Source organism: Monodon monoceros, unplaced genomic scaffold (assembly GCF_005190385.1).
Source record: "Monodon monoceros isolate NGI ecotype Baffin Bay Population unplaced genomic scaffold, NGI_Narwhal_1 Super_Scaffold_20, whole genome shotgun sequence".
In the NCBI taxonomy this organism is placed as follows: Eukaryota; Metazoa; Chordata; class Mammalia; order Artiodactyla; family Monodontidae; genus Monodon; species Monodon monoceros.
This window is the reverse complement of record NW_021703777.1, coordinates 29,098,073-29,125,596: the sequence shown is the minus strand read 5'-3', so window position 1 is coordinate 29,125,596 and position 27,524 is coordinate 29,098,073. Positions and strand designations below refer to the sequence as shown.

The window sequence follows — 27,524 nt, the reverse complement described above, 5'->3', positions numbered from 1 at the left end:
AACCATTTCACTTGAAAAGAATCCCCATTAGATACGATGAACAATCCCTTACACCAAGCCTCCCAGGAAGAGCTGCCAACAGGAGTTCTTCTCTGTCTTCCTCGCCCTTCCTCTGGCCTCTCCCCACTCCCCTACCCCAGGATCACCTCTCCCTTTTCCCAACCCTCCCCTCTCCTTATTCCTTTCCCAGTCTCACAACCCGTTTTTCTTCAGAGCATTTGTGTGTATCTAAACCCAGGCACTCACCCTCCTAAAAGGCCTACACAGCACAGCTTTTCCAAGGGGTACCTGTGTTGGGGTCACTGAAGCAGGCCCACCAGGGATGGGGGAAGGTCAAAAGTTAGAGACAGAGACTGTGAAAGGGTCACAGATCCCAACTGGCCACTGGGACCTAGAGCCACTCACTTCACATCTCTGCACCTCAGATTCTTTTTTTTTTTTTTTTTTTAGGTCAAGGTGAGTTTATCGTCCCAATAGCATAACCTAACTGCATCCGAAACCATCTCAAATCCATCTTTAAGCTAGTCAGGAAAACAGGTTATTATTTTTAAAAATCACTTAACACTGAACAGACAGGACCTCTTAAAAGGCAGCTGACTATACCATGTCACCGTCATGACCAGTACAATGTTTTTTTCATACTTCCTAAAAAGCTGCTGTGAATACTGATCATACTACTTTAGCATATACTCAAACGCTGGCCAAATACCCACACCCACCTCTTACAGAGTACATGGTGAGAGAATAACATTGACTTCATATGGCATCACACTCGTTTTAGAGCAAAAAAAAATTAAAATAATAATAAAAGAAAGTCCAAGATGAGAAACTGTAACAGAGGGAGAGACTTGAGTGCACCTCAGATTCTCCATCTATACAATGAAGACAAACTAAAAGATCTGAGGCCACTTCCAGTTTCCATATTCTATGGTTTTGGGTAACTGTCTAGCAAAACCAAAGAGTTATAACTGAGGAACAACTAACTCTCAGTTGTCCTAACATCTTTTGGTTTTAGGTTTAAAGAACCTTAATTACTTGGTCGCCACACTATTTCTTTTTTTTTTTTAATTTTCTTTATTTTTTTATACAGCAGGTTCTTATTAGTCATCCATTTTATACCCATCAGTGTATACATGTCAATCCCAATCTCCCAATTCATCACACCACCACCTCCACCCGCCTCTGCTTTCCCCCCTCGGTGTCCATACGTTTGTTCTCTACATCTGTGTCTCTATTTCTGCCCTGCCACACTATTTCTTAACACCCCACCTTGCAAAAAAACATTCCCAATTTGAGGAAAGCTTTGCTTCTTCTCCTACCTTTGGTCCAGCCCCTTAGAGAGCTTGACCTTCTATGAACAGGTATAAATGGAGCAGAGTTGTCTTCTTCACAAGAGTCCTATCGAGAAAACAATGAGGGCTTTTTGTGGAGGAGGGGGAGATGCTTCTAAATTCCTGTCTTCTTCAAGGAGCAAACAAAAACGACGCTCTGGGTTAGAGATTAAACATCACAATGTCACTATTTCCATTTTCAGTTCTTTCAGTGTCTCCACCCAAACACAAAATGGTTCCCAGAAACTGGCACAAAGGGGGGAAAAACTGTGACAGGATAACAAATTCTGCTTACCCTTGACTTAATTTTGCTTAATTCCCTAGTAAGTAAAACCCAGATAGTAGAGAAAAAAAGCCAGCTGCCAGAAACTGTGTCCTGGGATACAGAGTGATGTGGGTGCCAACTCCTGCATACGTTGTCCTGGCTTGGTTTGCTTGCTTTTGTCAATTCCCTGATTCCTTGGAAAAACACTATCCCCAAAGCCATGAAAGTATCTAAGTAGGATAAATAGTGGTAAAGGGTTCCTGCCCATGAAAAACAGCTCTCCATTGTCAGACATCTCCTCTTAAATGATCTTAATAAGCTATTTTAAATGAAGGGGAAGGAAAAAGCATAGCACTAACACATGGTAATTATCTGTAATTCTCCATTTGTAATGTCACTGAATAGAAAAAAATAATGCAAACGCGGACAGATGCTGACTAGAGCTCTACAATGACATCAAAATTACGGTATTTTGTACAGTGAAGAGAACAACTAAGCTGCAGTATTTCAAAGGCAGGTTTTCATTCCAAGGGCAATACACACCATGGACTGTGGGGAACTGTGATGAGATGAAATGTCCACAAAGTACGACCCCTGGGAACAGGCAGGGGTTAGAGGTACTTAGCTTTGTGTCCAAACAGCTGATGGGTGTGGCAGAGACTTGTTTAGCTGCGAATATTTAATGTAAGATTCAGTGATTCTCCATCAGCTTTAAAGTGAGAGGAAGAGAAATAGACTCCCCAGCTTCCGAGACAGATTTTTGGGCAACTTAAAAGAACTCTAATCTTAGCACTCTAGAAGTTATCTAAGGTCAAGCATCCTTATTTTACAGATGATCAAAAGAAAACTCAAGAGGAGGTCTCACAGCTGTTAGCCAAGCCCCAGGTGTGGTAGAGGAGAAAGGAAGGGGTGGGAGGTCATGGAAGAACCACTACTCTTTATCTTACTGGTAATCTCATCTTTACTCTTGACCAGGAATCAGCATTTCCCTAACCTTCTTCATTTATTTCTGCATCAATAAGTGATCCTTGAGCACTTACCATGTGCCATGGAACTGTGCGTGCTAAAGGCTGGGGTTACTCTAATAATTAAGATACACCTAGTGTAGTGAGAACAATTTTATCTAATGTCTCTGCAATAATACAACTTATTAGCATGTTTTAAAAATCCCATGCCTCTTCACTCCAGACTTCGCATCTGTGGGTGATCTCCTGCAAGTCTGTGCGCATACATGAAGGAATGGGTCTGGACTCAGAGCATTAAGCAGCACCAATTGAGCCAGTGGCAACAACAAAAAAAGGACAATCTTGGGCTGAGAGCTGAAGATGGACTGGGAAGAAAGATGGGAGACCAGGTTACCAATGGATAACAAAAAAAAAGGGGAAATGACCAAGACCCTGGGTAAGGTACCTTCTGGGATGGCCGCACGCAGTCCTAGGTCAAGGATCAGAGCAGCCCTGCCTACAGCAACAGCCTGAGGGAGAAATACAAGTGACCTTTGCAGGCGGATCACTGCAAAGCTTAGGTTAGGTCTGCCCTAGGTTGACAATTACCAGCACTTGGAACAACTTGCTTTAGTTTTAACAAAGGATGAAACAACTGGAACTGGAAAAGAGGTGAATCAACTTGATCTTTAACTCTAGTTCTCTTGAAAGTTACCTGGATTAAAAAGATTAAAATAGATCTCCAATCTATTCTGGAGAATATAAGTTGGGAAAGAAAAGCTGAAAATAATTACATGAGTGATTTTTAACGGATATAACTTTTTTTGGGGGGTTGACATTTAAGAATTCCATTGAGGGACTTCCCTGGTGGTCCAGCAGTAAAGAATCCACCTTACAAAGCAGGGGACGTGGGTTCGATCCCTGGTCAGGGAACTAAGATCCCACATGCCGTGGGGCAACTAAGCCCGCATGTCACAACTACACAGCCCATGCGCCCTGGAGCCTGTGCGCCACAACTAGAAAAGAGAAGCCCGTGCACCCCGCATGCCAAAACTAAGACCCAACACAGCCAAAAATAAATAATAATAATAATAAATAAATCTTTAAAAAATTCCACTGAAATCATATTATACACTGACCTAAGCCAATTTAGCACTTCAGAAAATGGCCAGTTCTTTTGATAAATATAAGGAACTTCCAGTACGTAGAGGTTACTGAGAGCTTATGTGTTCCCAATCCCAAACTGACTATTCGTCTCAGTCCAAATTCTGCCAACATACATAAGCAAGCAGGCACAAAAACAGACAATCTGATCTGTCCTTTTCCAGAAGAAACTTCTCCTTTTGAAGTCAGGCACTCAGACAAGAACCATGCAGTTCACTCTGAGGTAGATACAACATCCTCAGGACAGGACAAGCACACCTGAGTGTCAGGTGGAGAACAGAGCCCCGCAGGCAGTGAGGACCCGCAGGCCCACCGCCCTGCCGGCCCAGCAGGTTCCCACCCCACATTCACCAGGCATGCTGGCGCTTTTACCTTTCACTTTATCAGTGAAAAATGTTTTTCAGCATCCTTAAAGTAAAGAAAACCACTTGGACGATACCTGAAGTGTTGGGGCAACCAACTTTCAAGAATGTATTCCTAACGAAGGTGCTTCCGATGTTAAACACTCCAAGAGAATGAAAGTTAATACGCGTGTACATCATGGCGCTGTGTACACTTCCATCTTCCTAAAGTGCATTACCATACAGACAATGTGACTGTTTCTACAAAAGGACACTTTCAATCTTTAAGAAAATTCACGTACTGATTTTTTACCGGGCAAATTTCCTCTTATAAACTTAAATTATTGAGGGCTACTCAATCAAATTAAACTTGTGGAAATCCTGCAAATTTGGTTTTGCTCATCATTCATTCTTCTCCTTCTCTATTAGATAAAATGCCTATTAAACCAACTGCTTAATCATGTTAAGTTACTGTTTATATTTTTAGGACACCACAGTCAAAACCTAAGATTTATTCCTAAGTTCTTCACCAAAATGAACATATTTTTTCTTGTGTTACTAACTTGTGTATATAAGTATTATGCTAGAATTTCACTGTTTTAGACTTTCACACAGTCAAATTATGTTAACGGTATTAAAATCATGATTTTAAATGACATTTTAAAAAAGAATCATGGTGTTCTCCAAGGCTTTGCCATTGTAAATCATTTTGATAATAATAGGAAAACTGCTATTTATTTATATAAAACCACATTATGTTCAACCCTAACCACAACTTTATATTCCCATTTAAGAGATGGGAACACTTTAGCTCAGAAGAGTTAAATGAATTGGCCCAAATTATGAGATGAAAAAGGACACAAGATTCAAAGCCAGGTCTTCCTGGCTCCAAATCCTAAACTCTTTCCTTTATGATTTGTTACTGCACCCAAGCCCCTGAACAAGTTAACTAAACTATGCACCTCAAAATAACAAAATCACACAAATATGCCATATATCCTATTTCATACCTTTAATCCTCTGAAACTTCCTGGGCTAGTTGGAGAGGAACTGGAGGATTTCGTAGATTTAGGAGTGGAAAGCTGGCTGCTGGGAGTTCCATTAACTGATCACGAGACAACAAAGGAGACAAAGGTCATTAAAACCCAGAACCACCAGATTGTGTAAAAACACTAAGCATATGCCCAGTATAGCTCCAATGGAGCTTCAATTCATTCAAAGCTCAAAGCAGACGGTAACTCAGCAAAAAGCAAAAATAATGTGTCTTACTGCATTACAGACAAAGTATCAGACAAATAAGCAGTGAAACTAGAATTATTTTCAATAATAGTTTTCCAACAGTGACATAAACAAATATATAAAACGTTATGGAGTTAGAGATGTGAGCAACAACTTGTCCATATATCCTGCCTGCCATCAAGGGTAGAGAAATGCATGGCTGTTATATTTGTAATGGTCTACTCTGAAGGTTGTCCTGTAACTACTCCAATATCCAGTGTCTTAGTATACACCAACCTGAATAACCAAGACATTCTTGTGGCTCTCCCAAATCAATTCCACCATGATTCTAACACATTTTTTAAGTATATCCTTAATGGAAAAAGAAAATTACTGGTCATTTTCCTTGTAATACCTACTTATTTGTTTGAAAGCCAATTTCTTATTATCTAGACGAGTTATTTCTAATTCCTTCCATTTTCTTGTCTTCTCAACTTAATTTCCCCATTATTTAGCAAGTCTTGGTGGTTTTTTGTACACCCTCCTCCAAACTTCCATACACTTCCTACGTTAAAAGCTCAATTTAGAGACTCGGTAGGGAAGAGTATGGGCACGGCTCTTTCAAGGGGAGGGTTAGTTTGCAGATTTTATACTATACAATGCTAGTCACACATCTCAGTATTACTCAGGCTTATTCCTAATTATACCAATGGGATCCACTTCGGCTGTAATTTCACAAAACTATTAGTTAACATCTGGTATTGGTGTGTGTATATATATATATATATATATATATATTTTTTTTTTTTTTCCCTCTTCTAAGGAGTGCTTTAACCCCTTTTATCATTAATCTTCAATGCTTCTGCCCCAAGCAGATGAAAACTGGCATTCGTCTCTATGGAAAGGAAAGCAAAGTCCATTTCCTTTTAAAAAAATCTTTTTAATAAAAGGGAGGAGACAACTTATTTTAAATGATGCTAATAAATATAAAAAGCAAAATGCAGAGATAAAGGTCCTGAATAGGTGACTCAAAAAAGTAAGCACCAGTCCTTGAATGGAGGCCGAATTCTGGATCTGTAAGTATGTGTGATTAGATGAATCAGTCATGTATGTTTATTGTATTGCTCCTTGTAAAAATTCAGCAAAGATGAAAAAATTTTCCAGTTATTTTTAAATTACCAAACTTGAATTTTTCTAGTTTAAAACCACTCATTCATAAATCATTATCAGTTATCTAGATTTTCTTAACAAATGTATGTGGGTATTTAGAGCACAAGTACAACACAAGAAACTGTACAATTAATTAGAAACTTTTAAGAGTATTCAACAGCCCTGATTATTTTTCAGTAAAGTTACACTTCAATTAATGCTCTTTCTTTTAAAAATTCTCTTTAAAGGGAACTGGTGGTAGGAATTCACGTAAAATAGAGATTACTATGAGCAGTGAACTAGTAAGCTTGCTGTGAGCTGATACTGAGTTTGGCTCCGTTTCTCCTTCATTCCACACAGCAACCTGTTCAGGTCACCAGTTCCTACTCACCAAGGGCTGTTACCTTTCACTGATATTCAGAAACCACTTCGATATCAAAGATTTCCTTGGAACAGTGACAGAAAAGGGACTAAAGAAGAAAACCTGGTTCCTGCAAATGGTAAGCCCTGTGGCAGACCAATTTCCCTAAAAACACACCTCCTGCCTAAACGTAATTTCTTAACAAAACTCACTGCCAGGGATTGAACTGGTATCAGTAACTACATGTCCATAGTTACCCTCAAATAACTCCCATCCTAAAGAGACACTAAGCCATATATAGCCCTCTCAGTTTCTGATAGCATTTGAAAGGTTCTAAAAAGTTGTTGTCTAGTGAGAAGTTCTTAACTCCATTTATTTGCACATCTCTCCAGTCTCTGGGAGGATAAGTGGGGCCTGGGACAGAGCCACATTGTGCTCTCTCCCCCGACACTGCTGCTACCAACAGGAAGGTGGATGGACAGTGCCCAGCGTCTCTGCAATGCTCCCCTCCTTCACTACAGCCTGGATTTTCTCTCCCAAAATAAGGCTCTTATCCACCCTTCCCCTCAACTGTAAGGTAAGAAACAAACTTGGGGGCTTTCTTGTTTGTTTGCTCTGAATGTTTTTTATCCTGGTGGACTACGACAGATTCACAAGCTAGAAATCTGAAGTGAGAATTTTTAAGATGCAAATTGTGGTAACTATTTACCCACTTGTATCACCCAGATTAATTTCTATGTGTTTATTACATATCATTTAGCTATTCAGATAAATTTAGAGTTTTGTTGAGGAATTTTGTCAGCCAGAAGACTTCACTGATGGGAGCACTTCCGTCCCAAGAGTGAAAAAGTACAATATGACATTTACAAAGTTACTTGCTCTGTTTGAAATTCCAGTGAGTCCCACGGAACGTTCTAAATGGTAACAGGCACACTACAGCTAAAGCAGTCCGTAAAAGCGAGTCATACTTCTGTGTACTGTGGCATTTAATAGTACAAAACTCTCTCTCCATTTTCTATAACTGCAGTGTGGGCTGAACATGCTTTTGAGTTAATCTCTTATAAAGAAGCCATTTGCCCTCTGAAACGCGATTTACATCTCACAACTTTTACTTGTAAGTTAAGATAAACTTTATTAACCCAAACCCAAATATGGACTCACTTGAAAATCTGGAGTACTGGAATCCTAAGATTTTCTCAAATCAATTTCTAAGCATTCCAAATTCCAGTTTAAAAGATTTATACACTTATTAGACTATGTTACGAAGAAGGTGGTCTACAAGACAAGCATGGCTATGAAATATGCCTTTAGTTCAATATGTTGATTTCCCTCTTTAGACCTCAGGCAGACAAAATTCGATTAATTTTAATACCTGATCCTTGAACCACTCTCCCCACTTTTATTTATATTACTTACGTGATAAGCATCTGTAAACCTATCACCAAAACAAAAGCTAAGAACCTGACAAAAGTCTAATTTACCACGTGGTAAACTCAGTGAAGTGTATTTACGCAAATTTCATGTGACATTAGCTTTCCCTGAGTGTGAGATACTTTACAGAAAGCACAATATGATTTGAAATAAGCTTAACACCAGAGAGATGCATTCAGTTAAAAATATTCATATCGTTGATATTTTAGAGAGAGGATGTTGGGCCTATCAACCCCAGGGTGGGGAGGAAGGAGAGGAGAGTATAATTGCTTCTATGGCCATTTTCATATTACCAACAACCCTTAGCCTTTTTCAATAACAGGCTATTCTCCCAAATTAACACCCCTTGAAGCGCTGTGTCTCCTCCATCACTGTGCACCGTGACTACACACAGACAGGCACCTGGCAACCTTCTGAGGATGACTGGCTCTCTAACAAGTAAGGGAGGCTGAAACATTGTGAAGCGCTTGATAACTGCACAGATGTCCACTGGTAAAAGCCAGATGCATTCATGGAAATGGAGCAAAAGGAAACAGAAATATGGCGAAAGACGAAAACAAAAACCCAGCAGAGCGACAAAGCCATAATAATCATGGCTCACCTGGGGATTTGGCCGTAGAGTAGGCCCTGGAGTAGTGGCCACCCCTCTTTACTGGACACATTCAGTATAAACAAAGGAGACAGTAAGGAGAGTGGTTATTCAGCAGGTCTAAATGTGTACACAAAAAGGAGGGCAAAACAACCCGACCTAGAGAAAGTGGGATAGGTGCAGCAGCAGCAAAGTAGAACACCCCCCAAATTCAGTATTTTATAAAAAGGCTGATGCTCAGACAGTTTTTGTTAATACTACTTTCACATGTTCTAGATTTACCACATGTAAAATCACAGTTTTTTCACAATCCTTTCCTTAATGGGAAACGATATCAGCAAAATTATAACTACTAGAAGCGAGCCTCACAGAATCAATATATAAAGATTTAGGGGATATTTTAATTCTTTAAAAATGTCAAAAGCTGTCAAAATTATGACAAATCTATAGGCTCAAGATCTGAAAGAAACTTAGAGGTAAGTCTGACTCTGAAATAAGCAGTGCTACTTTCTAACAATAATCGTTGCTCCTATTAAATTGCTCGATGGTGGAAAAGCCTGTGGAAACTTATCAAGTAAATACATTACTGTTAGGCGTGTATGTTTATGTTTTAAACCAATAAGATAAGGAAATATCCACAATCTTATAGCACAAAATTAAAAATGCAGCACACAGCGGTCAAAACGTGAAACACTTCTACATAAATACCAGAAGAATCTAGATAAGATTGTTCTTGAAAAAATGTGTCAGAACAAAACCAAGTGTTAGGACACTTATTATAACTTTGAGAAACAAACTTAAACTTCTGGATTTAAAAATCATGTCATGTATATGTCATTCTGGAACCTGGCTGCATACAAGGATGGGAATGACTACTAATTCATATTAAAGAAAACTGAAGAATGATCTGCTCCTTTTGTGACTATCCATTTCCTTTTCCCTTTAACTACCTGAAGCTGGTGATTTGCTGCGTCGAGAAGGCCCAGGGCTCTTGGATCCAGAATACTTAACAGCTGAGGAGCGAGAATAAGATGACTTCAAGACACGGCATTCTAGAAAGGAAGGAAAGTGCTTTAAGTCGATCTGGTTTTAATTCTAACCAAAGGAAGATCACAGATCATGTTACAGTAGTTTACTGCCTAGGACCATTACCTGATCATCTTTCCCATTAATGTTAAACAACTTTAATATACAGAGCAACTGTCCCAAAAGCACACCTGAGGTTACCTTAAATTAGGCTTCACACCTTGTGACTCACCTCATTGTTCCAGATGGAGTTCTTAATAAATACAGAAATCCTGATGTCCTAACTTGATTCACACATACCCACAGCCTAATCTACACATGTGCAACTTATTATTATTATTTTGGCCAGTAGCATTGATAGGCAAAGGCTACAACAAAGAGTTCTCTCCAAGTCTCTGATAACAGTTTGAAAAAGGGTATAGGACTCTAATTTATGAACCCCTTACTGTCTTATTTTCCATCTGCCCAAAGCATCAAAAATGAGGAAACTAGCTTTAAACAATAACTTTGGTCTTTCCATAAATTGCCAAATAAATTAGCATGTAAAGAACCAGAACTAATTAAACAGCTTAAATAATCACTTCTAATTTGAACAATTAAGAACCTGGTTTTTGGAATCATGCAGATTTGGGATGAATCATGGATTTGACTTTGCTAACTGGTGGACCTTGGTTAGCTCTAAGTCTCAGTTTTTTCCCCTATGAAACTGGGATGAAAATAAATCTGCTTCACAGCCTTCTTATAAGGATTCAATTAGATAACATATTGTCTGTAATTCACATTAAAATACTTCAATTTTCGCAGAAAGATTAAAATGTGGGTTGGTTTTAATCTATACCCCAGGGGCAATAAATTAACAAGGGAAGTACACTAATCAGGAAAATACACACCAGGGAGGTGAGTTAGCATTTGAAAGACTCTAATCAGAACCTTACTCAGAGGGGGCTGCAGCAACAGCAGCTTAGTTAATTAGCAGCACAGATGTTAGAAAGTACTCCACTGCTGGAAGGAGTGGTGCGTGGGCTAGTGAGAACTTCCTAAAGGCACTGCCACTCCCTTATGAGCAGGATGGGTAAATCTAGAAAGCCCATAACCAGAACTTCAAAACTACCCCCAGGGTAGGAATCTGAGCCAGTCCTGCACCCAGCTCATTAACGGAGGGTTCTGTTCCTTGACTAAGACCAGCTTAGCTGAATTCTATGGATTTTCAACTGATTTTTAATGTAAGAGGTTGTCAGCAGTGTAAAAGGACAGAGCTGGGACTCATCAAGATTACAACACAAGTTAAATAACTGATTTTTTTAAAAAAATCTTTGCCTCCTGAACCCTACCAGGACCCTGTGGGGCTCCTGGGCACAGAAGCCTTTCTGTGTTCCCCGTTTCTTTCTTTTCTTTCTTTCTTTCTTTCCCTCTCTCCCTCCCTCCCCCACCTCCCTCCCTCCTTCCTTCCTTCCTTTCTTTTTCTTTCTTCCTTCTTTCCTTCCTTCCTTCCTTCTCTCTTTCTCTCTCTTTCTTTCTTTCTTTCCATCTTTATTGGAGTATAATTGCCCCACAATGGTGTGTTAGCTTCTGCTTTATAACAAAACGAATCAACCATACATATACATATATCCAGAGATATATTCCCCGTTTCTTGGAGGGAATAGACTCCAGCTTCCATGACTTCCCCTGAGTTCCAAAGGGCAGGTTCAAACAGTTGCTAATCAGGGAAGGGAGGGGATGCAGAGACAAGGGAGGAACAGCCAAGAAAACAAAATAGCGCAGCCTTGGGAAAGGGTCCTGGTTCCCCCTCAAGGGATACACATAACAATATCTTTGAGATCTTTCCAGAACGAAAACCCTCAATAAATGGAAGAAGTCAGCAATCTTCATTCCAGAGAAAACCACCTGAGGCCAGATTAAAGGAACCAGAAAAATTCATCGGAAGACTAGTGAGACCAGATTAAAGGAGTGCAGACCCTGCACGCAACACCCTGATCCTTATCAGCAACCCTGCCCTTGAACCATTGCTATAAAACTCCTCACCAAATCCCCCTGGGTAGGGACACACAGTTTTTCAGGGAAGGAGCCCACTGTGTCCCCCTCCGCCTGGCAAAGCAATAAAGCTGTTCTTTTCTACTTCACCCAAAATTCTGTCTCCGCGATTTGATTCGGCACCGGTGCACAGAGGCTGAGCTTTCAGCATCACTCCTAGTAAATGCACTTGTGGCAGAATTACGTCTGAGACTTGCTTTCATCATAAAATTTCATGACCTAATGGTGGTGATATAATAATAACATTAACAGCAACAACAGGGATAGCACATACTGTGTAATGGGCACACTTCCAACTGCTTTACACATATGAACTCATTTAATCCTCATCAAATTTTATGAAAAAGCCACTTTTACTATCCCCAGTTTGCAGAAGGTTAAGTAGGGAGCAAGAGGGAAGAAATCAGTAGCTTTCACCCACTTCTAATTATTGGAGTTCTTTGGTAGCCAAAACAACAAAAAACTATGAACAATTCAAATAGCTTAGGTAAATTTACAACATACATGTAAAGCCCTGAGGACAATGCCTAGTACATATATAGTAAGTGCTCAATAAATGTTTTATTGCTGTTGTTGCCACCCAAATTAACTTTACAACCTGGAGTATAATATTATTAAGTTTCAGCGTCTCAGCTTTCAAAATGACTCATATTGACATCGAAGAAATATTATGAAATGAAATTAAGCTACAGTCAAAAAAGATGTAGGGGCTTCCCTGGTGGCGCAGTGGTTGAGAGTCCGCCTGCCGATGCAGGGGACATGGGTTCGTGCCCCGGTCCGGGAGGATCCCACGTGCCGCGGAGCGGCTGGGCCCATGAGCCATGGCCGCTGGGCCTGCGCGTCTGGAGCCTGTGCTCCACAACGGGCGAGGTCACAACAGTGAGAGGCCCGCGTACCGCAAAAAAAAAAAAAAAAAAAAAAAAAGATGTAAAATACAGATGATATGTAAATGCACGTTTTTCAGTCAACCCATGAGAACAGGGGAGAGCATTAGCATAGATAGCATTGGCAATTCTTTATGGACTTTCCGGTGGCATTACAAATCTAAAGCAGGGCCACTACAACAGAGTATAAGACAGTACAGAAACCCCCAAGAAATTTGGCAGCAGTGGAAAAAAACGATAAGAGTAGATAAATGAGCCCCAAGCACAAAGTAGATAAATTGCCCCAAGGTAAGTGACATAGTGTAACAGGAAAGAATTACACAAGGAAGTTTGATACCACAGAATGTACCATCTTGAACTTTAAAAAGTCTATGGGTCGCCATATTTATTTGGTAGTATGTTTCTGTAATTTTGGACTGTCGGAACCGCTACAACTGGAAAGGGTTTACCACCAGTTTAATTTTTGAAAAGTCAACTTTCCTCATTTGTGAAATTAAAGAGTGGGACTGAACCTCCAACATCCCTCTCTTCTCTGTGAAATGTTATGTATGATTTTATCTCATTTAAAGATGAAGTTGACTCTACTATCAGCTAAGATAATCACTAATACTGCAACAGGTTTAAATTAGTTCCAGACAACAGATTAGAACAATATTCCCAGGATCAAAACCATCTGAAATCACTGAGGTTATTTGCTAAATAGTTGAAAACTCCATTTTTTGGCTAAAATTAAGAGAAAGGGATTTTCTTATCCCATCAATGAAAATAGCTTTATTTTTCCTGCATATATAAACAATGCATGCTATTTTTTTTTTAAGTTGCGAACAGAGCAATGAGATAAAAAGAAACCTGAGATAATCACTATTAACAATTTACTATCCTTTTATGTATCTCTTTATGGACATGGAAAATGTATAATGAACTGTTTCAGGTTCAACACTATCCATACATTTAAGGTGGCATAGCCAGGCACCATTCTGGAAGAAGGTAGGAAATCCATTTCAGAGGCAAAACAATGCAGTAAAAAGAGATGGAACCAACTTGCTAAAAAATGAAAACTATTTCACTTGAATTAGGGTTTTTTGTTTTTTGCAACTAGGTAAATATCTTCAAGTTATTTTCTACTTTCATTAATTCAAAAAGAGTACCGCCAATGCCATCTTTCTTCAACACACCACTTAACATGCACCAAGTGAGAATCCCAAGCCTCCATTTCAGGGTTACAAAGATGGTCAATGAATTGCCTTACCACTGTGATCCAGGACAAAGTCATCTTGGGCGTAACGGAATTTTTCAGGTCCACATGCAATAAAAACATCATCATCACCAAAAAAGTCTTGCAGACAAGTAACCTAAAAAAAAATCATGTCCAAGAAATAAATTAGAAACATTAGAAGTGAAACAAAAGTCAGCAAAATTAAATATATTTTCTAGCCTCACCTATAATACTGAGTCAGAATGAAAAACTATTTAATCGCACACATTTCCAAGCATTTCACCCTCCACAGAGCACTTCCACACAATGTCTCCTGACCGACCTCAGAACAACAAAAGGAGGGGCTCCTAGCTGGCATCAAAGTTCCTGTTTACAGGTGAAGTCAAGGGCATCCACAGGAGGCTCAGTGATGTATTCCAGGTTTCCCATTAACAGGTGGCAAAGCTGGGGCTGATGGAGGTCTCTGCTCCCAGTTTACTGGTCTACCTTCTTCTCTCCTAGCAACTCCATGTCCCAGCCGTGTCACCTTGGGCATGACCTCTCTGTACCTTTGGTACCTTGCGCCTTAGGTTGTCCTGAGGATTAACATATGAAAACTGCTTGGAATGGGTGCCAGGCATATAAGTACTCAATGTGCTAATACTCACCTTCACCACCACCACCATCATTAAGATCAGAGGAAGACTTGCCACGAAGCTAATGATGGCCCTTCCAAGCCCCTGTACCTAAATGTAGTCTTAATTTCATATTCTTTTTTCACCCTGCCCTCCCCAATACTGTATCAGTGTCAGAGCCCACAGAACCTGGACCCACCTCAGGGAGCACATTCATCCCTTCATCCCAGTGGTGACAAGAAGAACCATCTTCCAGGACTTTGGATATAAACAGGCTCCAATTTTACCTGGTTTTTTAATGGGATGTATGATAAGATTTCTTTTTAACAAAGTACTCCTCTCCCAATAATAATGCAGTTTAAAAAAAAAATCAGTGCTCTAGTACTTGAAAGGATTGAGAACCTCAATAATTCCTTAAGTCTTCCTGATCACTATTTAGCTTTTTATTGAAAAAAAAAAAATCTCACTCTAGAGTTAGAAAAAAATGCTCTAGAGAGAAGATAGTGAACTATACACAATAAGTGGAACAGGCGTGGAAACTGCTCCAGTCCCTCATCAAGCAAGATGTAGCTTCTGTACTTCATTGAAACTCAGCTCAGGTCTCAGTGTTTTTAAGGCGTGTTTTAGTCAGTTTGGGCTGCTATAACAAATTACCATAGACAGGGTGGCTTAAATGACAGAAACTTATTTCTCACAGTTCTGGAGGCTGGAAGTCTGAGATCAGGGTGCCGGCATGGTTGGGTTCTGGTGAGAACCCTCTTCCTGGTTTCATCACATGATAGGAGGGGGACAACACAGGAGGGAGCCAGCTCTCTCCTGTCTCTTCTTATAAGGGCAGTAATCCCATCATGGGGGCTCCACCCTCACAACCTCATGCAACCCTACTTACCTCCCAAAGGCCCCACCTCTTAATAGCATCACATTGAAACCAAGCAGGACCCTGTAGGGCTCCTGGGCACAGATGCCTTTCTGTCCCTCATTTTCTTGTTTGTAGGGAACAGACTCCAGCCTCCATGACCTTCTCTGAGTTCCAAAGGGCAGATCTGAACAGATGCTAATCAAGGGAGGAGCACCCCAAAAACCACCAGAGGCCAGATTAAAGGAACCAGAGAAGCTCATCAAGAAATTACCGAGATCAGAGTAAAGAAGCACAGGCCCTGCACACCCTGATCTTATCAGCAACCCTACCCTTGAACTACTGCTATAAAGCTCTGCATCAAATCCTCCCAGGTGGGGACACAGTTTTTCGGGGCAGGACCCCACTGTGTCCCCCTTTGCCTGGCAAAGCAATAAAGCTATTCTTTTCTACTTCACCCAAAACTCTGTTTCTGAGATTTGATTCGGTGCCGGTGTACAGAGGCCGAGCTTTTGGCATCAACACTGGGGATTAGGGTTCCAAGATATGAATTTTGGGGAGACACAAACCTGCAGTTCATAATAGAAGAATAACATTTTTCACCATTCCTGTGAAAACTGTTTCTCTTCATCTCAGGTGGCGATCACACATACCCCTTCATCCTTGCTAGGATCCTGGGAGTCATTCTTTCCTCCCTTCTTCACCAATCCCTCACATCATTTTTCCTTCCTACACGGCTCCCAAATATTTCTATCCCTACTCCTTGGTTCAGCTTTCACTTTCTCTTGCCTGGGCACCTGCCACTGCCTAGTAACAGGCTTTCTAACTCCAGTCTTTACTGCTCCCCTCCTTCCAGTCATCACTGTTCTCACAGGTGTGGAAGTAAATGAAGACCATGTGGGCACATGCAGTCTCTTAAGGTGCCAGGGTGCCCACACCATTCACAGTGCTCACCGACCTCCTTCCTTGACAAGATAATGCTCCTTCACAGGGCACACAAGACTGACCCTGCCCGAGCCTCCAACCTTGTCTTTGCCATTTCGTCTGCACACCTGTTCCTCAGCCACATCATGACTTCTCTGGGTTCCCTACCTGTATGGTGCTGGTGCTTCTTTTTTGTTAAACAGTGCTATTGAAACATAATTCACAAACCATACAATTCAGCACAGAATTCAATAGTTTTTGGTATATTCAGAGTTCTGCAACCATCACTACAATCTGAGAATATTTTCATCATCTAAAAAGAAACCCCCAGGCCCATTACCATTCACTCCTCATGCCCCCATCTCCTCATTCCTAAGCACCCATAATCTACTTTCTGATTCTATGGATTTGCCTATTCTGGACATTTTATATAAATCAAATCATACAATATGTAGCATTCTGCAACTGGCTTCTTTCACTTAGCATGTTTTTAAGGTTCATACGTGTTGTAGCACATATTAGTACTTCATTCCTTTCTGTGGCTGAGTAATATGCGGTTGTATGGATATATACCCCATTTTGTTTATTCATTCATCAGTTAATGGACATTTGAGTAATTTCTACTTCAGTGTTGCTTCTTACTACTATATTTTCCCCCATGCTGTTTCTCAGCCTGAAGTGGTCTTTCTGACCACTCTTTGGTGCTGTGACCTCCAGGTAGGCAGTGATATTTCTGATTCATCATTCCCTAGTGTCTAGGAGAATTCTGGCTTTGGTGGATGCATAATACATGTCTGTTGAGTGAACTGTGGCTTGGTATGGAGCTGCTCCTATTGGAATTGAGTTCTCAGACACAGAGTAACTTCTCTGGGGTGAGTGGTGTCACAGATGCAATCTCCACTGCCATCTCCACCACCATCACTTAATGTAAGACTTACAGAATTTAGGCATCACTTAACCTCTCAGAATTGTCTCTCTGTGTTGCATATGTGTTACCTCATTAATCCCTACAACATCCCTGAGGTTGATACTATTATCACTCCTCATTTACAAACAAGAAAACAGATCTAGAGTGACCAACCTGCCCCCACACGGGTAGTGAACACGAGCACAGGAATTTAGACACAGGTCCTCCACATCTATATCTCTGCTTTAAACTTAACACCATGGTGTCATGTACACACTGCTATATTTAAAATGGATAACCAAAAAGTACCTACTGTATAGCACAGGGAACTCTGCTCAATATTATGCAATTAAATGAGAAAATAATTTGAAACAGAATAGATACATGTATAACAACCACTTTGCTGTACACCTGAAACTATCACAACATTGTTAAACAACTATAGTCCAATATAAGATAAAAAGTTAAGATAAATAAATAAATAAACTTAACACCACGGTGCCTCCCCTCCTGTGGAATCCCAGAGTTCATCTTTCTACTTTTATCTCTTTTTTTTTTTTTTTTTTTTTTTGCCGAGCTGCACAGCATGCAGGATCTAACCCCAACCAGGGGTCGAAACTCAGGCCCCCTGCAGTGGGAGTGCAGAGTCTTAACCACTGGACCACCAGGGAAGCCCCTTTCTACCTTTATAGTTCTTACCACATTCCACCTTGCTTTATAGTCATTTATGTCTCTCATATCTCCCACTATTTTGTTTTTTACACATATACATTTAATAAATGGTTCTTAAATGGAACTGAATCCTGTTTTACTTTCCTGGCCAAATAAAACAGACATCTACCAAAGTTTAATCCATTTTTTAAAAAATCTACACTTCATTTGTTTTTGTAATCAATTTAGCATGAAAAAATGACAACTGAATTTTCTAAAATATACCTGTATGAATATGTTTGAAAAGTCAATTAATTTTTAATTGATTTTATTACAAGAAAACATTTCATCTGGCACTAAATTAGTTGGTATTTGAGTAGAATAAATGCCAAAGTAAATAATTAAGTTGCCTATTATGCGGAATAAAGGTATTTATCAAGTCTAAGGAATATAACAGATCAAAAGGTGGTTTATTCCCCCTCCCCCAGCAGTTCTGTTTATTGATAGTTCTTCCTAACCAATTCTTTAATGATTTCACCTGTCAGTATAAGTTTGGCTTTCCAAACGTGGTTTGCATAAGATGTCTGCATCCCTTTAATTCAGATTCTAGCCATTAAGTACATATCTGGTTAAACAGTTAACCAAATTATATAATTAGCAATGGGTTCAGATTACTTCAAATAAGTCACCACTACTCTCAAGAAATGATAGGTGTCATATAAATAAATGATAAACTGAGATAAGCAAACATGCATTTTGGCTCATTTTATTTTATTAACGTGTACTCAGGATACCAACATACCTCATAAAATATTAAACAACTCCCGTTTTCATTCATTCAACAAATTTGTATTGAGAACTTATGTGCCAGGCACCACGCTAGGTGCTACAAGAAATATCAATAAAACAAAACGAAGCAAACAACAAAAAACAGAGCGAGAAAGAAATCCTTGCCCTCATGAGGCCAGTGTGAGTTGACACAGGATAAAAATGTATAAGTAAATGTATGCAATGTCAAAAGGTGATAAGTGCTACAGAGAAAGAAAACAAGGATGGGGAATAGTGAATGCAGGGCATGGGTGCTGCAATACTGAACAGCTTCACTGCAAAGGTAACATTTGAACAAAATATTAAGAGAGGTAAGGGAGAAGCTGCATGAACGTCTAGGGATGGAGGTGGGAGGGCAGTGTTCCAGGAAACAGAAGAGAATATTCAAAAGCCTTGGCATGGTCACGGGAAACAGTCCTGGAGCACAGTTAGAGGGGGAACAGTCATTGCAGGAGAGCAGGTCAGCAAGGTGACGGAGGCAAGCAGATGGGGTAGCGCTTTGTCAGCTGCCGGTCAGGACTCTGGCTTTCCTCTGGGTGAGATGGGAAACCACTAGAGGCTTTGGAGCAGAGGACCGCATAACATGACTTACTTTGAACAGGATACACGGCGCTCAGACTAAACTCCAAAAGGGCAAGGACAGATGGCAGCGTAGTTGGAGGCTATTGCTACTCGGGCAATGAGAGTGGCCTGTGCCAGGAGCGGATGGAATGAGAAGGCTATGGGGACCTGAGAGAAGAGAGAAGAATGTGATGGCTCAGGGTTTGTGGCTTGAGCCACTAAAAGGATGGGCCTGCCATTAACTCTCATGGAAGAGTACAAGGTAATGGGCAAGGTTGGTGGTGGAGAGGATGCCCACGAATTTAGATTTGGCATGTGAACTGCGAAATGCCTATTAAACATCCAGGTGGAGGTGTTGGGTGGAAAGTGGGATATAAACAAATCTGAATTTCATGAGAGAGATCTAGCCTGGAGATATAAATTTGGGACTCACCAGCATAGGAATGGTATTTAAAATCTTGAGCTCAATTACAGCAACTAATGCACAGAGGGAAGCGGTCTAAGCCCTGAGCTCCGAAACGCAGCAACTTTACAAGGTCAGGGAGAAGAAGCAAAAACAGCGAAGAAGACTGAAAGGGAACAGTCAATGAGGGAGGAAGGAAAGCGAGTGCTTGTAGTTTGCTGGAAACCAAGCTAAGAAAGTGTTCCAAGGAGGAGAAGCAATCAGCTGAGTCAATGTTACTGACGAGCCATGTAAGATGAAGGCTGAGAAGTGACCACTGAATTGAGCAACAAGGAGATCGCTGGTCCTGAAGATCAGAAGTAGTTTTGGTGCAGTGGTTGAAAAGAAAGTCTACTTGCAGCACTTTTAACAGAGGACAGGAGAAGAACTGGAGACAGTGAATGCAGACAACTTTTTCAGGGAGCTGCGACTGGAAAAGTGGAGCAGAGGAGTGGGGAGGCGGCAGAAGGAAGCAGGGAGTCCATGGTCAAGAGAACTTGTTTTCAAGATGAGAGAGAGAACACAAGTTACTATGCTGTTGAAATGATCTAGTAGGACAAAAATGGTGAGGCAAGAAAGGGAATTGCTAGAGCTGCATCCCTTTGTGAGAGGGCATGGGATCAGTGTGCAGGTGGAAGGGCTCGACTTGCATCAGACTATGGTCAGTCTTTGGCAATAAAGAGAACCAGGTGGAAGCTGCTAGGTGGGGACATGTGGTGGGGGTGGGAGAGCTGGTGGATTGCTTCCTGCTTCACTGAGAAAGCTTGAAGCAAAGTCATCAGCTCAAAGTGAGGCAGGGGCCAGGGGTGGGGGAAGGAGGAAGTACAGCAGACTTGTGGAGGAAAAAAAAGGTGTGGAATTGCAACCTGTGATTGTGGGGAGAATGAATGGGGAGGGAAATATGACATGCCTGCAGGCAGCAATAGGGGCGCATTCAGGGTCCCACAGCCTGCATAATAGACATTCTTGCTTCTAAAACTAGAAAGCAGCTACCCAGCCAATACAGTGTTTTAGAAAAATCAAACCCTTTTAAGCTGGAATTGTTACCGTTTCATGGGGTTGCACCTGACCGGTCAATAGAAGAAAATCGATAGGAACACAGATGATGCAAAAACCTAGAATCCACCGATAATGAGTAAGTAAGGAATGAATGGGAACTTCTCTCCCGCTGCTGCTGCTGATTTAAAATACAAGTCTCTGTTCATATTTTTCACAGTGTAAACACGGACTGTTATGCACTGTCATTACTATGTTTAACTAAACCGTAAACCTAAAACACGCTAGAAACAGAACGCCAGCAGGCAGAGATGCAAGCTGATGAGCATGATTAAAGGTGAGCTAAAAAACTAACAGGCACAGAAGAGTGAGCAGATTTCAGTTCTGTTTCTACTTTCATTGTACAGGATAACTCACTTATGGTATTGTTTAAACTACAGATGTCCGTGCAGGAAGCACTGGCTCAGCACAAGCTTTGCTGGGAGCAGAGGACCACCGTGCTGCACCTCCTCCCTTTCATACAGGTGGGACCTTGAGGAGATACTTAACCTCTCGGAGGCTCATTTCTCTGTCCACAAAACGGGCAGCAGACCAGTTTCATTTCGTCTTTAAGGGAAAAATGTGATAGTACGTGAAAGGAGCTGGTACATGTTATTTCTTCATTTTCATTAATTCACGGCCTCAACTGTTTTTTTAAAAATTTAACTTAATGGATAAACTTTTCTTTAAGTATACACAAAAAAATAATACGTGCTTTCCTACAAATTCAATAAATTAGATATTTTCCGAGAAAAAAAAATCACTGACAACTTGGAAAGCTGCCACTGATTGTCTTCATTTGTGGAAAAATCACCGCCTCCCAAATTAAGATATCTTAAGCTCCCAGAAATTCTACACAAAAATGTGATTCATGTAATATACAATAAACACATATAGGTATACATATGACATGTAAAATATATATAAATGTTTATATGCATATATTAAAAAATGTTTCTTCCAACAGCTCCCTAGAATAATTACAAACGAGGAAAAGAATTAACTTAAATGTAATAAATCAAAGCAAAGCATTGGCTTATATCTCTGTATGTAAGCTATACCTATAAATGTCAACATTTTTAGATAATATAAAGACAGAACTGTAAGCATATCAGTCTAATTTTATGCCAAAATTATATTTGTGTAATACTAGGCCTCCATGTAATGCAGTCATTACTTGCCCATGCTTAAATTTCACAAGCATATGGGACCACATACTTAATTGTTCTTCATAGTGCCCCAAACTCAGTTGATACTTTTCAAAGTAAAACATCTGAGGGACCTCCCTGGTGGTCCAGTGGGTAAGACTCCACGCTCCCATGCCGCAACTAAAGATCCCACAAGCTGCAGCTAAGACCCGGTGCAGCCTAAATAAATAAATATATATTTTTTAAATCTGATAAAATGCTCAGGGTCTGATGTAAGCTAAAATAACTCTCTCACCAATGGAAGCCACATTAGTTTACTACTGTACATTCAATCTAACATGAATCATGTCCCTACTATATGCCAGGCATAAACAAAAGACAAGAAGCACACAGTCTAGTGGTGGAGATGAACAAGAATAGTAGTAAGTACCATCAAAACGTTACAATAAGAGAATGCTGTAATAGAAGAACACCCAAAAGAAATAACCTGATGAAAAACAGCATCCCATAAAATATTTAATACCTTCAGAATATTTCATATGTTTGGACACTTAGATAATTCTACCTTTTATAGTTTTTTAAAACATATTTCTCGTTCTTCAGCTCTGGTGGTCTGTTTGCTCCTTTTATCATACATTTCTAAAACTGGCATTTAACACTGAGTTATGGGCCATGTCACTAAACCTGACTCAGAAAAAAACGTATCAATACCTTGAATAATGTCTCAAAGTCATTCTTAACAGGGTGAGGAAAAGCGTATCAGTTTAGAAGACCTCTTACGGTTTGCTTCTAAATTCTTTTTTCCATGCAAGAAGCTCCTCACGAATAATGGATGTTCTGTGGCTTACGAAAGCAAGCTACACACACGAGGGGAAAGTAATAATTCTGCTAAGGTACAAAATGAAAGCCATCAGCAGGCTCTAAGGGGGAAACATCAGACTGAGAAATAATGTATCTACAGGAGCATATCTGAGTTTTCCAAATGAATGTGGGCCATTTAAAAACAGTAATTTTTCTATCCTTCAGTCGACAGATTAATTAGATCAGGGTAAAAAGGTGGCAGCCATAATTCCAGTGCTAGTTCTTACTAGATTGCCCCAACCACTTTTTTTTTTCTTTCTCTTTTTGGTCTCTGTCAAAGGATACAGAAACAAAGGGCTTGAGGTCTGATAAAAATACTATGCATGTATTAGGAGCATAATAAACCTTTTCCTCCAAAGAAAAAAGGTGGAGGACACAGAGATGTCATCCTCCCTGGACACTTGCTTTCTGAACTACAGAAGGTCTCCATTTCCTGACCCCCTAGCACTCTGGAAATCTTGTGTTTCTTACCCTTTCCAGAGTTACAAAGGAGTTGTTAGTAAAGCAGGCTGGATTTCTCTAAGATCACTTCCTACTACAAAATTGTATAGTCTAAGTATTTTAGTTTCTAAGAAAAGTTATTTATATTTTAGGACAATGCTTTCAGAAAAGTTAGGTGCATTTTTCTGTGAGAGAAACAAAGGAACACTATTATAAGTGGGTAAACAGCAATGTCCATTTGGGATTTATTTCTGTTCGTTTCAGCTTCGCATTTCCTCAAAGAGATTGTCGTCAACACAATCTTCATGCCCTCCAAATCCAGGTGTTGCCTTAATACTTACTCTGTAATTTGCCCAACATAGATACTATCATTGAGGCAATTGCCTGGTTTTTGCGCCTGGACCTCTTACCAGAGTGCAAGTTCCACACGTGTAGGACCATTGTCTTGGGCACCACTAGAATTCTAGCATAGTATCAATACATAGCACCTAGCGTGTAGGATCTGTTCAGTAAATTTCTATGGAATTAATGAAATGCCGAGTCCCTCTTCTTCCAGGTAGCCCTCCCTAGAGGCTCTATCTCACACTCTTTGCATGAATTCTTATCAACCTGTTATCATGCAAGGTAGTCTTTGTTCCCAGATTTATGATGTTAGTTTTCTATGCCAACATAATCTATAAACTCTTTGACCACACCAGTCAAACCCTTAGCTCCCTATAGGAGGTATTCAGCAAATACTTGGTAATCAAATTTTGGCTCCAGATACCTTAAAATACTCATCTTAGATCATGTAAGCCCTTTCAGGAATTAAATCTCATCATGATTTTAGAGTGATTTGAGAAAAACTGCTTATGAACTCTACTACTGCAACTACTTGGTAGAGGAAAGCATTTGCAATTAAACTTGCCATTTGGTGCCATTCAAAACTACTTGGGGTTCTATCAAATAAGGATCTCTTGAGATACTTTCAAAGCCTATTTTATGGAAAATCTCCAAGACCTGATAAAAATGCAAAACAAACATCACTGGATCTCAGTGAGAGACTAGTTTAAACTAACACCAACTTATCTAATTAGAGTCAGGGTCAAAATCTTAGCACCTGGGGCTTCCCTGGTGGTGCACTGGTTGAGAGTCCGCCTGCCGATGCAGGGGACATGGGTTCGTGCCCCGGTCCGGGAAGTTCCCACATGCCGCGGAGTGGCTGGGTCCATGAGCCATGGCTGCTGAGCCTGCGCGTCCGGAGCCCGTGCTCCGCAACGGGAGAGGCCACAACAGTGAGAGGCCCGCGTACCACACACACAAAAAACAAAACCTTAGCACCTTTGAAATGTCTACCTTTTGGAGCAAGGATCGCACTTTATCAAAGGAATAATGGCATGATGGATATCAGAAGTAAAAAAATACATGTTGGAATTTATGGGTTTTCTTTCATTTTAACTGTGTGTGTATAGGAAAGAAAGAGGGAGAGAGAGAGAGAACAAACGTCCACAGTTCCTGTTGAAATCAAATGCTTTCACTATCAGAGTTCAGCTTTGAAAGGTGGCCTCTACAGAAGAGTAGTTAGGCAGCAACATTTTTTTCTAGCTTACTTCTAAAGAGCATTTGAAGGAGCTCCAGAAAGAAAATCCAGTAAGTGGCTTATATTTGAAACTAAAATTATTATATAGGCTTTTAATGGAATTGCATCGATACCCTTGCTTTTGTTTTTTCCTAAGAAATGGTCACATTACAAGTCATAAACTGCCAAAAGAGAACTGCATTTTGAACCCCCCATAGACTCTTGTACCATAATTTTTCTATCATATAAACAAACAGAAACATAACTTTTTTTAATATTTAAAAAATCCAAAGAACAATTTTAATATACAGTAAAGGATAAGCCTAATAATATAACTGCCTGAGCCATTACCTTCCTGTTTCTAGCTAGCAGGGGACACTTTTTTTTTTTTCCATACACTGCCCTTATAGATACTTGAAAGCTATAAATTCAGCAGATTGACTTCACCATAACTAGCATTATCCCAGACACACACCACTACCACTGCTACCCCCACTCTTTTTTTTTTAACCAGTTCTATCTCTGGAATATAAGTTCTGTTTAAAATGAACAGGGAAATCATACCTGAAATAAAGAAATAAAATAAGTCACTTGGTTCTTCCAAAATGCTAGAAACAACAACCAGAAAAATAAATTCACAGGTCAGTTGGCAGGGGCTGGGGTTCTCCCCATTTCTTTACCCTCTACCAAGAATACAGTTAGCATAAACAGCCTGCTTTGTTCCCAGTAAATGCTGGCTAGCCTGCAGTCAGGGAAGGACTCCTTTCTACAACAGAAAAGAAAGCTACTTAGAATAGCAATGTTTTTCAGCTTCCCGTAAAACCATTCAGCCGGGCACCCACCAACCAAGCGGCTGCCATGGAAACAGAACTGAAGCTAAAAGATGACGGTACTTACAGTAAAGGGCTTCTCGGCGGCATCTGCAAACAACTCTCTACATTCAGTTTGCTTTCATTTAAAAATACTGGACCTAACCTTCCTTTTCTCACTGTGGCCTCCCCATAATAATGATGATTCTCCAATCAAGACTAATCATAGAATCTTGAGGCCAAAGATTTGTTTCAGGAAGAAACCTTGAAAAGACCTTGAAAAATTCAGTAGCTACGAAACGTTATTCTGGGAGGAGACACAATGATCACTCTTCCTATAAAGGAAATGATTTCTAAACTGACCCTCTGACTGCCCCCCCCACTGAGGGCCCCAGTCTTAATTCCTACAGGAAAAAGTTTCAAATCTACTCCAGAGCTTTCCACCAAGGGAAAGAGGCTGGAGCCAAATTTTAGAAGAATTCAGGTGAAAAAGTCAGAAGAAATTTATTAAACCAACCATCATAATTTTCCTCCAGTTCTGAAATGGGAGCCAAATGTTTTCAAGCAGATGTGACTAGAACTTTGCGTCAATGTTCCCTAGCACTCCGGCATCTTCCAACAATAAACAAACAATGAAATCATAAGTGTTACAGAAGAGGCAACTGAGAACCAAAATGAAGGTGGCAATTTTCTAATCCAAATTTTTCTGTTTCCAACAGAAAGTGAAAGGGAACAAGCACCCACGGCACACTCACCTACACACTGTACACCACGAATCTCTCATTTACACATCAAATTCATTGAACCCCCAGAACAACCCTGTGAAGTGGGAGCGATTTTTCCAATTTTACAAAAAAAGAAACAAAGGCTCAAAGAGGGTAAGTAACTTGATCAAGGTCACACAGCCAATGAGGGAGGAGCTGAGATTTGAACTCTGCCTGTCTGACTTGGAATGTATCCTTTGTACTTGACCACACACTGTCTCCCTAAAGAAGAAAACAGTGTGATTTACAATCTATGAAAATGGCATAAGAGACTTTATAGAGATAAGTCCGAGAAGTTTTTATACTTGTCTAAAGCCCAAATAACCAGACCATTTTTCTATGTCATACTTTTATGAAGTAAATGAATGGCAAGTATGTAAGTGTATATCTAGGTTTTTTTTTTTTTTTTTTTAAGGATCAACTTCTAAGTAATGCCATAAGGTCAGTACAAGTTCGGGCCAACCTCCTATACTTTAGGGAATACTGAATATATTCTGAAATTGATATCTTCAAACAAACTGGCTAACTCTTACTAAAAACAAATTACAAGCACAAGTTGGAATCATATGGTTTTTAGAATAGGACTCCATTTGCTGCCAGACTGGAGATTCTTAGAGTATAATATGTAGTAAGAAATATTGTGACCTTTAAGATTTTAACATAAAGGCAAAACCTGCAACACTTCCCAGAAATTCACCCTCGGCACACAGTTTAGCATATGGTAAGCACATTCAGGTAGTAAAGACCCTTGGAATCAAGACTAAGAGAACCATTAGTGAAAGGGGTATGGAAAAACTTGGTCAGTTAATTCCATACTTATTCTGGAAAACACCAACCAACCATTCAGCACTATCAGAGCAAACACCATTACATGCTCTAATGTAGTAGGGCTATTTAGGTTTGTAGGAAAATCATCCCTATCTTTATTTTTTTAATAGTTTTTTTTTTTTTTTTCTTTTTTGGCTGTGCCCTGTGGTTTGTGGGATCTTAGTTCCTCAACAAGGGATAGAATCCAGACCCTCGGCAGTGAAAGCACAGAGTCCTAATCACTGGACCGCCTAGGAATTCCCCTTATCTTTAAAAAACGAATCCTACCTGTTTTTTATGTTTCTTTCATCTTTTTTTAAAAATTAATTTATTTATTTGTTTTTATTTTTGGCTGTGTTGGGTCT

The 27,524-nt window shown here is 40.0% G+C and overlaps 1 protein-coding gene across 11 annotated transcripts in view; it reads right to left on the bottom strand.

The window, feature by feature from the left end:
* The window catches only part of DCLK2 (doublecortin like kinase 2), a 152,709-nt gene that overhangs the window by 47,679 nt on the left and 77,506 nt on the right, over positions 1 to 27,524 (bottom strand). For 6 of the 11 annotated variants that reach the window (XR_003795583.1, XM_029235182.1, XM_029235186.1 and 3 more), the window contains exons 3-6: positions 13,987 to 14,089; positions 9,744 to 9,845; positions 8,806 to 8,856; positions 5,056 to 5,150 (exon numbers count right to left, since the gene is read on the bottom strand). Coding sequence is in view for 9 of the 11 variants with exons in the window: in XM_029235182.1 (XP_029091015.1) it covers positions 5,056 to 5,150; positions 8,806 to 8,856; positions 9,744 to 9,845; positions 13,987 to 14,089 (351 nt within the window). In the remaining 2 variants the exon portion in view is untranslated. The remainder of the gene's footprint in view (positions 1 to 5,055; positions 5,151 to 8,805; positions 8,857 to 9,743; positions 9,846 to 13,986; positions 14,090 to 27,524) is intronic. The other 5 variants (XR_003795584.1, XM_029235184.1, XM_029235185.1 and 2 more) reach the window with 1 other exon arrangement.